The sequence below is a fragment of the Calidris pugnax genome, unplaced genomic scaffold (genome assembly GCF_001431845.1).
Source record: "Calidris pugnax isolate Ruff unplaced genomic scaffold, ASM143184v1 scaffold51, whole genome shotgun sequence".
NCBI classification, from domain to species: Eukaryota; Metazoa; Chordata; class Aves; order Charadriiformes; family Scolopacidae; genus Calidris; species Calidris pugnax.
In genome coordinates this window covers 4,806,450-4,818,613 of record NW_015090797.1, presented here as the reverse complement: position 1 = coordinate 4,818,613, position 12,164 = coordinate 4,806,450, and the positions used below count along the sequence as shown (strand labels likewise).

Sequence of the window (12,164 nt, the reverse complement as noted above, 5' to 3'; positions counted from 1 at the left end):
CCCCCCGCTTCCCCGCCTCCCCTCTGACATGTATACATTCAGAAGTGAAAGGCTAAAGTCACACGCTGATTTACTCCAAGAATAACGTAATGGCAAAGGCGATTTTGTAATACTATCCAGTCCCTCCTGACGGGGGGCCTGAGCAGCCTCCAAGCCCAGAGCCAGGCGGTGACTCAGCAGGAGACGGGCGCTCAGCATCCCCGGGTTGCAGAGGAGGACGGGTCTGGGAAGAAGGGAAAACGGCAGGATTAAGCAAGGGGAAATTTCTCCTGACACGTCCCTGCCGTTTCCTAACAGGAGGCTGCAGTCTGTGCTGAATAAAGCCTGGCTGTCCAAGGCATGCACAGTTAACCCACAGAGCACTCTCGTGGGAAAGGTCTTGTGCTTGCTAAGGAGGAACTTCAATCCACCTTTTCTGCTCACAAGCGATGTAACGTGGTGCAGAGAACAACAACTTTATCACGCATCAACCATTCTGTCAAAACCAAATGTAAACACACACTGATTTATGCATTGCAACATTTATTCTACCCTTAATATACCCACATGTTAGAATCACAGAGTATCCCAAGTTGGAAGGGGCTCAGGAGGGTCATTGAGTCCAACTCCCTGTTCCCGCAGAGAGTAAGGCCCTTTGAAAGTGGCCTTCTAAGCAGGCATTTTGAAGGCGTGTGGTGTCCCACCTGGGAAAGGACAAGAAACAGCACAGCCAGTGTAACCATCCCAGGACCGGTGGGCAGAGATGCCGGAGCAGAGCCACCGAGCTGCCAGGCAGGCAGCCAGCCTCGCTCCGTCCCTGAGCAAGTCCTCCTGGCAGGAAGGTGTCTTATACCCCTGCTCGGTGTTGTCAACGTTTATTTTGAGCTACCTTTACCCCTACGGTTGTAAACAAGCATGTGACAAGAGATGAAGCAACAGGCAACCGTGCTAGCTGCTTTCAGTGGTGCATCACTCTCTAAAACACAGCTCTGTATTTTTGTAGCGTGAAATATTAAGCTCTAGTATGGGTGTCCAGGGTTCCTGCTGCTACCACAGCTCTGCTGCCATTTGGGGTTCAAACTTTCTACAGAACACTCGACATGCAGGTTTCTAGGACCAAGCTCCAGCAGACATCTGCTACCTGAACCCTGTAAATCCCCTGCCACCGCTGCCTCTGCAGACCATGGGCCCAACACACTACATGGCTTTTCACTAGGCTCTGCGTCCAACCTCTCTCCCACTTCTCTCTCCACCACTGGTGAAAGCTAGACTAAAAATAATAATAATAAAAAAAAAATCTCAGAGTTTTGACATCTCTGATGTTGTTGAAATAGCCCCAAGTAAATACCCTTTGCCTTGTACAAGATTTCAAATGTTAACACTACCAGCCACGACACTTAATTTTGGGTTTGGATACCAAAATAACTTGACCTCTTCCCTCATTCTCATGAGTTAATGCTATAACAGACAAAGAGACACTCTGAAATTATTCTGGTGCTCAAGATATTACCAGTAAATGACTTGCACTGAAGAATTAATCCTACCAGGGACTATCTAGAAAAGGGATGAACTTTTAAGTGCAATTGCTTAACGGCTAAATTAATTTTGGCGCAACTGAAACTAGAATTCACTAATCCTTCATAGAGTAAATTGCCCTTTATGAACATGCTAGCTCAACCATCTGTGATTTATGTAATGTAGTATTTTCACTGTGTGCCAGTAACCACAAACTTACTTTACCATTGTTGCACTACCAACGTAATTGCTGAGACTACCAGTATGAAGTAAAGCTTCCCCCAAATTGATTTTTTTTTTTTTTTCCATTCAACCAGACCTTTGAAGGTCTGTGAAGTCAGAGTCTTCTTTGGATTTGAGCTTTTCAAATCTCCTGCCTATCTACAGGGGGAAATCCCTGAAGCTTTGTTTTCCCAAATAACATTCTTTAGATGGTGCTTACTCCTTTGATGTAACTGTGGTTGTAAGAACAGAACTACTGGTAGTTATAACAGTCTTTATCTACGAGCCCCAGTAAAGCCTTGTCCCTTAAGCTAAGGGAAGCATAGATGTCCTGTTTAATAGGATTTGACCTCCTTTCGTGGAAAATCTTGAGGTCAATTCCTAAAGTGTATTGCTTCCAGCTGGCAAACGGTGACATTACCAAGTTCAACTCCCACAATAAACAAGTAAAAAAAAAAGTTTATTGCTTGAATTACCTTTGACTACCTATAAGTGCAGTTAAGAAGGTAGTAACCTGTGCTGCAACGTGAATATTTCGTTTCTTCAACCCTCTTGATGTTGCTGTAGGTCATGCGACAAGACAGTTCTGCACCACTCCCTGAAAAAGCCCATCAAACCAAACACACACCTGACAATTTAAGAGCTGTGCTTACAGCTAAGCATTTTCTGCAGATTAAACTTATCAATAACACTAATATTTTCTGCATGAAAAAATACACACTCCATTAAAAGCAGAGGGAGTAATTTTTCAGCTTTTAACTTCGAGACATAATCTTTAATTGTAATGTACATAATTAATTTTATGACACAGTAAAACTATCCCTTTGCTCTACTGTGTGTCTATGAACTTTTGGTCATCCCCGAGTACTAAATTGCAGGGATTGCAATATGAAGTAATTAATACACTACAGTAGCAGCAGAAACACAGTTTTTGCAAGAACCAAGCTTGAAAACAGTTGAAATTGATGCAGTAGAACTGGGACTGCATACACACATTTTTCTTTTCCCTTTGAAACCTTTGGTCATAGGATGATTTCACCTCGGTGGCAGTACTAAATTTGTTACCATATGATATTCCTTTCACTTTTAAAGTGCCTGACTCCACCACTGGTTTGCGTACTGTGTTTCAAACACCAGAGCTTCTTTATGCCAATTAAGTTACAGAATAGGACCACAAAGTGACTTGGGTAAGCGGGGAACTCCAGAGATACCTGCTCCAATCTCCTCTTCACAGCAGAGCCGGCAAGAGAAGGCTGTCGATGGTCCTGTCTAGCTGAGTTTTGAGTGTCTCCAAGGACACAGCCTCTCAGGTAACCTCTTCCAGTGTTTAGCCATCCGCTCTGTGAAAACTTGTGTCCCACTATCTAAAGCCATTTCTCATGTTGCAGCTGCTACTGCCATCACCTCTCATCTTCTCCTTGTGCAACTCAGAGGAGAGCCTGGCTCCATCTTTTCCACACCCCCTGCCACCAGCCAGCTAAAGACTGCGATGAGATCTTCCCCTCTCCTGAGCTATCTCTTCTCCAGGCTGACCCAACAAGCTAACATGCTCCAGCCCCCCGACCATCCTGGTGTCCCTCTCACTTCAGTATGTCACTGTCTTTCTCAAATTAGAGGCCAAATTCGGACACAGTATGCGAGTTGTGATCTCAGAAGCACCAGAAGGGAATAATCACTTCCCCGGAGCTGCTGGCTACACGCCTGCTAATGCAGCCCAGCATGGGGTTGGCCTTCTTCCCTGCAAGAGCACACTGCTGACTCACGTTCATCTTGCTTACCAACTCCACCAGGTCCATATTGCAAAGCACTTCAGGAACAGTTAGAGAGAGTGTGCTTAAGGTGGCAGTGGAAAGAATCCCCTCACCATAGTAAAAACAGAGCTGCTTAAGAGACAAGGTGGTTCTACGGCACCCCTGTTGCTGTGAAACTTGTTTCACGCTTGGGGACCAGAGATTAAAAATGTCCATTGGAGAGCCAGACTTCTGCAGGAAGAAATATTAAATATTAAAGGGGAAAAAAAAAGAAAATATTCTTTATGCTTCCTTGATTCTGACAACTGGCACAACATGACTGAAACACTGTTTTCAGATCCTGGTTCAGAATCTACATCTTACATAACTCTGAAACACTACCATGGCCAAGGAGTGATATGGACCCCAAACAATAATTCAGTAAAATATAATTAATGCCATTCCGCATAACAAGGTTTTCAACAGAACAGCTATTTACACATGAATGCTGGCCTTTTGGGAAAATGTACCCCTTCTACTCAACCAATTATCATTTCACTGCCTTCATGCTCCTAGCACTCCTACACACCATAGCCCTTCTGTCCACCAGAGCTCCTATGGGACCTTCCTATCACTGGGTTATGTACTCCACTTCCATACAAGCAATTACTCACAGACTGTATAGTTATTTTAATAAGCTATGATTTGTATAACACTGAATCCATAAGTAAAGCAAATGCGTATTCTACTTCAAATATTTCAGGGCTTCCTATTCATGATATTACTGGACTAGCTCCACAGAGATTAACCTTAAGAAGCGAAGCATAACAACCATGTAAAATTTGCCTAAAATGAATTTTCATCCCCCCAAAATTGTTTAATACATATTGCCAGCAAGCCCTTCTGAGCATCAACACTGCATTCCAGACTGACAGGCAAGAATTTGCATTCATGTGCATCTCTGAATAATTACAGCTGCTTGGGTAGGAAATCTGTACAGTACTACGGAACCAAGGAACCCTGCTCTAGGGGGGGAAATTCACTGGAGTTACTCCTAAAAGATAGAAATGAAGTCCACAGATCTCATTAACTAGCTCTCGGGGTTCCAAATAACCAAGAAACATAATACTGAAAATTACACCCCTGAAACAATACACACAACCATATGGAAAAACAGGAACGTACAGCATTGCTTTATACTATACCATTAGAGAAAAATAAGCTATTCCTTTACTCTGTCAACTGCCACACTGGAGAAGAGCCCAGTTTTTACACAGAAGAAATCCCGAACAAACTCCAAGCTGAGAATTTTTCAGTTTACATAGCTTGTTTAAATAAATTTGCAGACCACTCTAAGTTTCTGTTTAAATTCACATGAGCTCACACCGATGTTTCTGTCCTCACCCCTCCACGTGTGCAGGATCCAGATTCACAGGCTCCATCTTCCACCACCTCACCCATATTTCAAACCCCTTCCCTCTCCCGCTCAATAGGTGTAAGCGATGCAAAGCGACCGTATGCGAGGCCAGAAGATAAAGACCATGACCTGCGTGGCATATTCCCCTCCAGGCACAATGATCTGGCAGAGTTGTAGGATTTCCTACGGAAGCTACATCCTTAAGTCTGTACTGACTGATTAATGTTTACATTTCCTGTTTGGATAGCGTAGCGAAAAAACCAGCTCCAACACAAACACACCCTCCACTGAGCACAGGACTCTATGGGAAATAAGAAATAATTTCAAAGTGGCTAAGCTGAGCCATTTAATGGGTGTGCTTTCAATATACAGAACCTTCACTAACAAATATTTAATAATTTGGTATACCACCAGAAAAGCAGACAAACTTCTGTCAAAATATTACAGGCAAGATTTGAATTAAACGTGCAATAGCACGAAGACAACAGAACTGCATTAAAGATAGAAGAGCCACTACTTTTAAAACCCCAACAGTTAAATGCACGTTCAGTAAACTTTTATAGCTGATACTCCCCTTCCCCTCCCACCTGATTATAATGAAACAATATGAATAAGATGCTTTATCGGTGAGTCAGGCAGCAGAGATCTGAGCAAGACCCAAACAGCTATGCCGAGCTTAGCTAACACCATCCACAGAAGACACACGGATGTTTTCCATTTACATTCCCTAGCACGGATACTGGAAGCGAGCGATCAGTGCCTCTGGCTGGAGGTCAGGATTCAGGGAGCAAGGAGGTATCCGAACCCTGTCCCGGTGCAGCCCGAGTCCCGCCGCTGCCACCACCCCACAGCCTTTGTGCCATCCCGTGCAGTGGTTTGTGTGATTGAGAACAGATGTGGCAAGACACGCTCGCTTTCAATTATCAAACAAAAGGCTGAAAGTTGCATCTCCGAAATGAAAAGGCTGGCACACGATTTATCTTCTTCCTCACCAAGCCTTTGCTGTAATTAGCTTTGGGCATGAGGAAGGAGAAAAGACTGTCAAATTAAACTAGCCTCCCCCCACAAGCCCCAAAGCCAAAACCTCAAAGATATTTTTAAAAAGCCGCTCGTTCAAATGCCAAGGCTTGAAATGCAGACCTACTACACTTATTTTTTCTTACTGCCTCCCAAAAGAAGTTTTGTATCTCAAAAGGTTAGACCAGGTATGTCACCTGGGAGAACATTCCTGTCATCCAGCCTGCCTCTCATGAGGTATCTCCATCTCCCTCAAACTAGTCGTTCCTGCAGCAAAGGAAAAAAAAAAAACCTCAAAGAAATAGCTTTAATCAGTCTCTCCTGGTTCACAGCCCCACCTCCACATCACCTTTCTTTCACAACACAGCATATTTTTCAGTGCCTGTTTTCTAGGCAGGCTAGATTAAAAACACTAGGCAGAAGCCAAAATGTCTATTTCTAAAAGTGACAGCATCAGGTTCAGTTCTCACATATCCTCAACTCGCTCCTTTTTCCCTTAGTGTGCCAGAAGCACAGGGCTGTTGCTATGCAGCTCGACAAGGTAGTTTTTTTAAAAAAATAACCAACCACCACCACACCACACAACACGAAGCAGAATGCAGCCTCCCACCCACAGGATGTTTCCGAAACCCATGGAGGCTGGGTGCAAATGAGGTGCACTCAGACCTTTTTGGTGAGAGCACTTGGGTGCAAGCTGAGAAGATGGTGCTGTCTGAAAGTTACTTTCATTTCCTTACACGAACCCTGCTGTCTGTGGAGCGTTCTTTCCTTCTCTTCCCCCCCTCCATAAAGCTACCTCTCTGGTAGCCCCTGGTTTTATGAAATACTCTCAACTTCCAAAACACTGTGATGGCATTTCCTTCAAGGAAGACCTAAATCCAGGTCAAGAGAGGTAGACCACTAATGCAGGGATGGACTATCTAGGCTTCAGACTACTGATGCAGTATCAAGCAGAATCATCCTCATAACCCTCTGAGACATTTACACACACACACGATTCCCAGTAAACTTCAAACAGTTTCACCCCGTACTTTTCAAGAGCTGGACCTGCCCAGCAGAAGATACCCCACCAAAACAGATCTCCCTAGGCAGAATAGTCCCTAATCAGAAAACAGGATTAAAGCAGAAGAGCAGTGGCAGGAAGCCAGCTTTATGAAAGTGAAAGAAGAGAAAATAGAGGGTACCTAAGCCCACCGGAACCAAGGAAAGATTTCTGCACAGTACCTCTTATGCTGGCTCCCAGCTGCTGGCTGTAAACCATCAGGAGGGTCTTCTCTTAGATAGCTAATAACTATCTTGCTGTCAATCCACATGCTTGACAGACAAGGGGGCTATCACAAACATCATTTTTAGGAAAGCTCAAGCCAAGTTTATAGGGTGTGATTTATGCTTTTTTTTTTTTTTTAAACAAAGAAACAAACATTTATTATTGCCTTCCTCCTGCTTCCAGTGAAATCTAGGACAAAATTCTCGTGATGTGCCACAGGAGCAGTCAGGCCGAGAGCAAACGCCTCTGGAAATAATGTTTCAGTTACTAATATAATTAGTAGCATTTGCTTGGACCAGCATTTACAGTTTCTGAGGTTGAAGACTGTCATGCCCAGCTACACGAGGAAGTGAAAAGACAATTCACCGCTTTTACCCTCTATCTTCTTCCCAGTTCCCAGCCAGAAAAAGTTTGGGCCTCAATCTATGAATTTTAACAACACAAATGATCTTTCTTACTTCAGTAGAATTATCTGCTTACCATTTTCAATGCAATCTAATTTTAGAGCAAGAAACGCCTCTGCCCAGGGTAAGGCGAAGTCTCCCTTCGTACCCTGAGTGAGTAGAGCTGCACACGTGTGGAAGCCACCAAGTCACCAGAGATGGTGGCAGGGACACGTCCTGCCGAGGGAAGGATGCTCCCTGCCACCCGGGGCCAGCCTGCGTCCGGCGATTCATGGGGAGTTGGGAAGGCAAAGAGCAAGCCAGATATTTATGCTCTCAACGTAAATCTCAACTTTCAGGGTGGAAGTTCCCAGCTCCCACTGCAGCAAACTACAGCAGCCAGATACCGTGGGGTGTTACAGAGTGTATCTCGGCAGCAGGAGAGGAAATCACCGCTTCCGTCCAGCTTTCATTATTATGCCCTGCACCGTAGCACATGGGCAGCTTAGTGATTTCTAAAAGCAAGGCGACACTGAGCCTTGCTAAATATTATTTTTGTTTAATTTCTTTCAGCTTAGTGATTTGAAGAAAAATAATCAGGAAATTAGCCCCATTCCCCCACCCTTTGTGAAAATTCTGGGTATAAAACTAAGCCTAGCCAGTGTACAGAGGACCAGAAAACCATTTTTTGAGCAGCACACAGATAAACCAAAAGTCAGGTGCAGCATCCTGCAAAGGAGGGAACAACAGTTCGTCCCTTTTAGATTGGACTGATTTAGGCTGGGTATGCTCAAACTCGTCGTACAGCTAGCTTTAAAAAACATGATGAGCCAATCAACCACACAATATGCCTAAAGTCTGGCAAAAAAAAAAATATCACTGCAGACATGCCCTGCACACGGCTGTTGATTTGGTTTCTCGTTGTATTTTTTCAGTCTTCTTTGACCAGACAAGTAAAATTACAATTGAATGTAATGCTGTTCACAGAAACGAGCCTAAATCTATTTTGGGCCAACAAAATGACACCTCAGTTCCAATCAAATTTTAAAGTCAGTCTCCTGATCCAGAGCGCCTGAAACAGCGTTTCACTAGAGAAATACAGACTGATTAGAGTTATTTACTCTGAAAGGTAACATCTCCCTGTGACTAAATTTTATGCTGAAGTGCCTGGTTTCCATTTACCAGCTAGAGTGAGGCTGGATGAGAAACTTAACACCTCAGGCCTGTCCATCCCAGTCTGCAAAACATAATATGTCCTTTGGAAGACTCGGAGTAAACTATTTGTGGCTTTGCATACAGAGCACATGGCTGGGACTCATGTGGTACAGGTTCAATTCCCTGCTGTGTCCTCAAGTCAGTGGATAACTCAGGACAACTCCTTTCACATCAGCTTCCTAGTCTGCCAAATGGTATAAACCTCACCTCTTTCTAAATCTGCTTGTGGAGCTGGATATCAAATCTTTGGTAGGAGCTGATATTTGAGACAGTAAAGCTTTTTTTTTTTTTTAAGGTCTGGGAACATCTAAACAAGAACATCTAAACTGTTAGACAATTTTTTTCTATGAAACACAGTATGCTAAAAGTAAAAATGTAAAAACTTTTCTGATATTACATGCGAGAAAACTGAAAGGCAAATACTGAACCTCTAAACACCTGGTGGGCACAGTTTAGCTTAAGAGCAGAGGAGCACTACACAGAAGTATATTCTGAGCAAAGTACCTACTTCTAGATTTGTAGAACTGCTGATCTGTTGTCATGCTTCAGGCGCTGTTTAATGACATATTTATTTCATGTTTCCAGATGCAGATGGAACAAACCAGCCCAACAATCAGAGGCATAACAACTTGATGTGTCATATGGAAGTTCCACAGGCTGCTCCATCAGCCTGCTCCAAAGTCAGCATGGCACCAACAGTCCAGCGTGGCAGTAGGGACTATACTGAGGGCAGATTAAGCCAGATTAAGTTTTATTTAATGATCTCGTGCTTCAAATCAAACCAAGCAAGAACAAAACTAGCCTAGCTATCAAATATTTTTATGAAAACTAGCCTAGCTATCAAGTATTTTTATATAATATTCCAGTATCAAAGAGGAGTTTCACCCCGTTTTCACATTTTCTTTAAGGTTTTATTCTGCTATGGTTGACATTTACGTCACAAAGTACTTAGAGCTACAGATTAAAACTAAACAGTCTCACAGCTGGAGAATCAACAGATTTGAATGCTATGACTCTGTAGATCAGGGTAGGTTTCCACAAGGAAAAGACAACCTAAATGGGATTCCCCAGCATAGATTTTATTTCTGCATTAAAGGTTTATTTCTGAAAATATTTAATTGGATTATTTATTTAGTGCCTCAAAATAACATGCAACATTAACAGTTCTGAATTCCTTTATATTGCTCTAGATACAAATACCAATTGGTGCAGAGCTCTACAAGACTAAGGAATACTCCTCCGGATGAAAGGCTACTCAAATGCAGAATAAATTCACTCTTTCTGGAAAACTGGGCAAGTGATATAATGATTTCTGTCATCATGGGCACAGCAGCTTCACAAAGTGCCTTTTCTAGAGGTAGTTCAATGTACGATATGACAAGCAGAAGAACAAGGAAACTGACTTGTTGACAGCTGCAGAAAACTGCATGCAGACATTGCAAAAGGATAATGGAGAACCCCATTCATAGAATTGTCTAGGTTGGAAGGGGCCTTTAAGACCATCTAGTCCAACCATCAACCTAACTCTGACAAAACCAAAAACCACATCACTAAACACAACACAGAGGTTTTCCAAGAACGCTTCTGAAGGACACCGGTGAGATAGCAATCAGTAGCACCTATGACACGTCAGAATAACTAAAGATAGATGCATGATAATTCATTTCAGATCTATTCCATATTTCTGCTTAGGCACACGATGGAAATACAGCTTTCCTCTAAAACAATCTTGCACCGCTCAGCTGAAATTCAGCCGAAATTCAGAAAGTGAGAGCTCCCATCTCCCTGCACGCAGAAATAGGTCTTTACAGAAAGCAACGTTGCTACTTTGTGCTAAACGCGTGCATCCAGGCTTCATAACCCAAAACAGCAACAGATTCAGAGAGAGGGACAGAGTTAATTCTGTGGTATTCAAACAAAGCACACACTTGGATCTCCGAGGTGTTTCAGGATGACCCATCGGTGGGCGATCAACAATGAGTCACCGTGCAGGTTGGCTACGCCAGTAGCAGCTCTCTTATTCCTCAGCAGAAGGAAAAAAAAAACAACAAAACACAACGCCACTGCGATTTTCTTCAGACAAACAAGCCAAGCCATCCACATTTGTTTTCATCTAATGGAGCGTACAACTCGCCACTTTAGTCAGATATTTGAAAGCAGCATCATTTCCTGCGGTTTGCAAAATCGGCTTTAAGGGGCGTGTTCTCTGCAGAGGCATTGCTTGCTGTCATCCGGGCGGCATTTAAAATAACTGTGTATTAACATAAGGGGAGCTACTGGCCGTCTGATGGCCCTTAGGGTCAGGCAGCAAAGGAGCACATCAAACCAGTTGCGTTCCGGGCCTCGCCGCGACCCTTATCAAACAATGCAAACAATTTTAATGAGCTTATCTGCCGGAACATATTGTCAGAGATGTTAATGCAGAGGAGCTGCCAGCAGTGCATGCCAAGCGATTCATCAAAAATGCCTACAACTGCGACAAAGGACGTGCCCCCCCCTTCCCCAAACCCCACCAAATTAAAAGAACCAAACCGATAAATAAATACAAGATGGGGCAGGCTCCCACCGCCGCGGGGGCGGGCGGGGGTGGGCGGATGGAGCCGCCTCCCCCCCCCCCGCACCAAAGCAACGCGGGGCGGGGGAGAATGGGGGACATGGACCCCCCGATGAGCGGGGGGTCCCTGTCACCCCCGCAGCGCTGTGCCAGGGGGTGTGGGGGCGCCTGTCCCCCATCCTCCCCCCCATTTCCCCTCCCCCGGGCGGTGCGGGCTGCCAGCCGGGCAGGGGCTGCCCGCGCCCCGCCATCCCCGCCCGCCGCCTCCCGCACGGCGCCGCCTCCGAGATCCGCAGCGAGGTGCTGCGGCTCCTTCCAGGGGGAGCTGGCTGCTGCTGCCTGCGCGGGCTTCTCCCATTCCTTCCTTCCTTTTTTTTTTTTTTTTTTTATTTTTTAAGTGGCTAATAAAAAAAAAAAAAAACGCTTTTTCCCAGCCCAGCACAATGCCAGCACCTCCGCCGCCCCCCGGCCCTCCGGCGGAACCAGGAGGATGGCGGGGGGGTAAGAAAGGGCTACAACGGGGGTGGACCGGGATGGAAGGGGGGGACGGTGTGGGGGGGCTGTATCCCACCCGTCTTATGCAACCCTTCCCCCCCCTCCTCCTCCTCTCCCCGCCGTACCTGTAGGAGCGCTCCCCCCGCACCGTGTGCTTCCTGAAGGGGATGATGGTCCCGTTATCCTGGATGATGTCGTTGTTGTTCTCGCCATTTGGGGACAGGGCTTGGGTCGGTCCGGGCATTGGCGCTCCCCCCGCGGCTCCGCGGAGCCCCCCGCGCTGCTGCTGTGTGCTGCTGCTGTGTGCTGCGGCTGTGGCTGCTGCTGTGCGGAAGGTGGCGGTGGCGGCGGCGGCAGCTCCCGATTCTCC

The 12,164-nt window shown here is 45.2% G+C and overlaps 1 protein-coding gene across 2 annotated transcripts in view; it reads right to left on the bottom strand.

The window, feature by feature from the left end:
• Nucleotides 1-12,164, bottom strand: part of MAPRE2 (microtubule associated protein RP/EB family member 2) — a 106,984-nt gene that overhangs the window by 62,247 nt on the left and 32,573 nt on the right. Inside the window, exon 1 of one of the 2 annotated variants that reach the window (XM_014936973.1) lies at nucleotides 11,920-12,158. The exons of the other annotated variant lie outside the window; for it this stretch is intronic. Within the exon in view, the coding sequence (XP_014792459.1) occupies nucleotides 11,920-12,038 (119 nt within the window). The 5' untranslated portion in view covers nucleotides 12,039-12,158. Of the gene's footprint in view, nucleotides 1-11,919; nucleotides 12,159-12,164 lie in introns of those variants that run through there. 2 annotated transcript variants of the gene reach the window in all.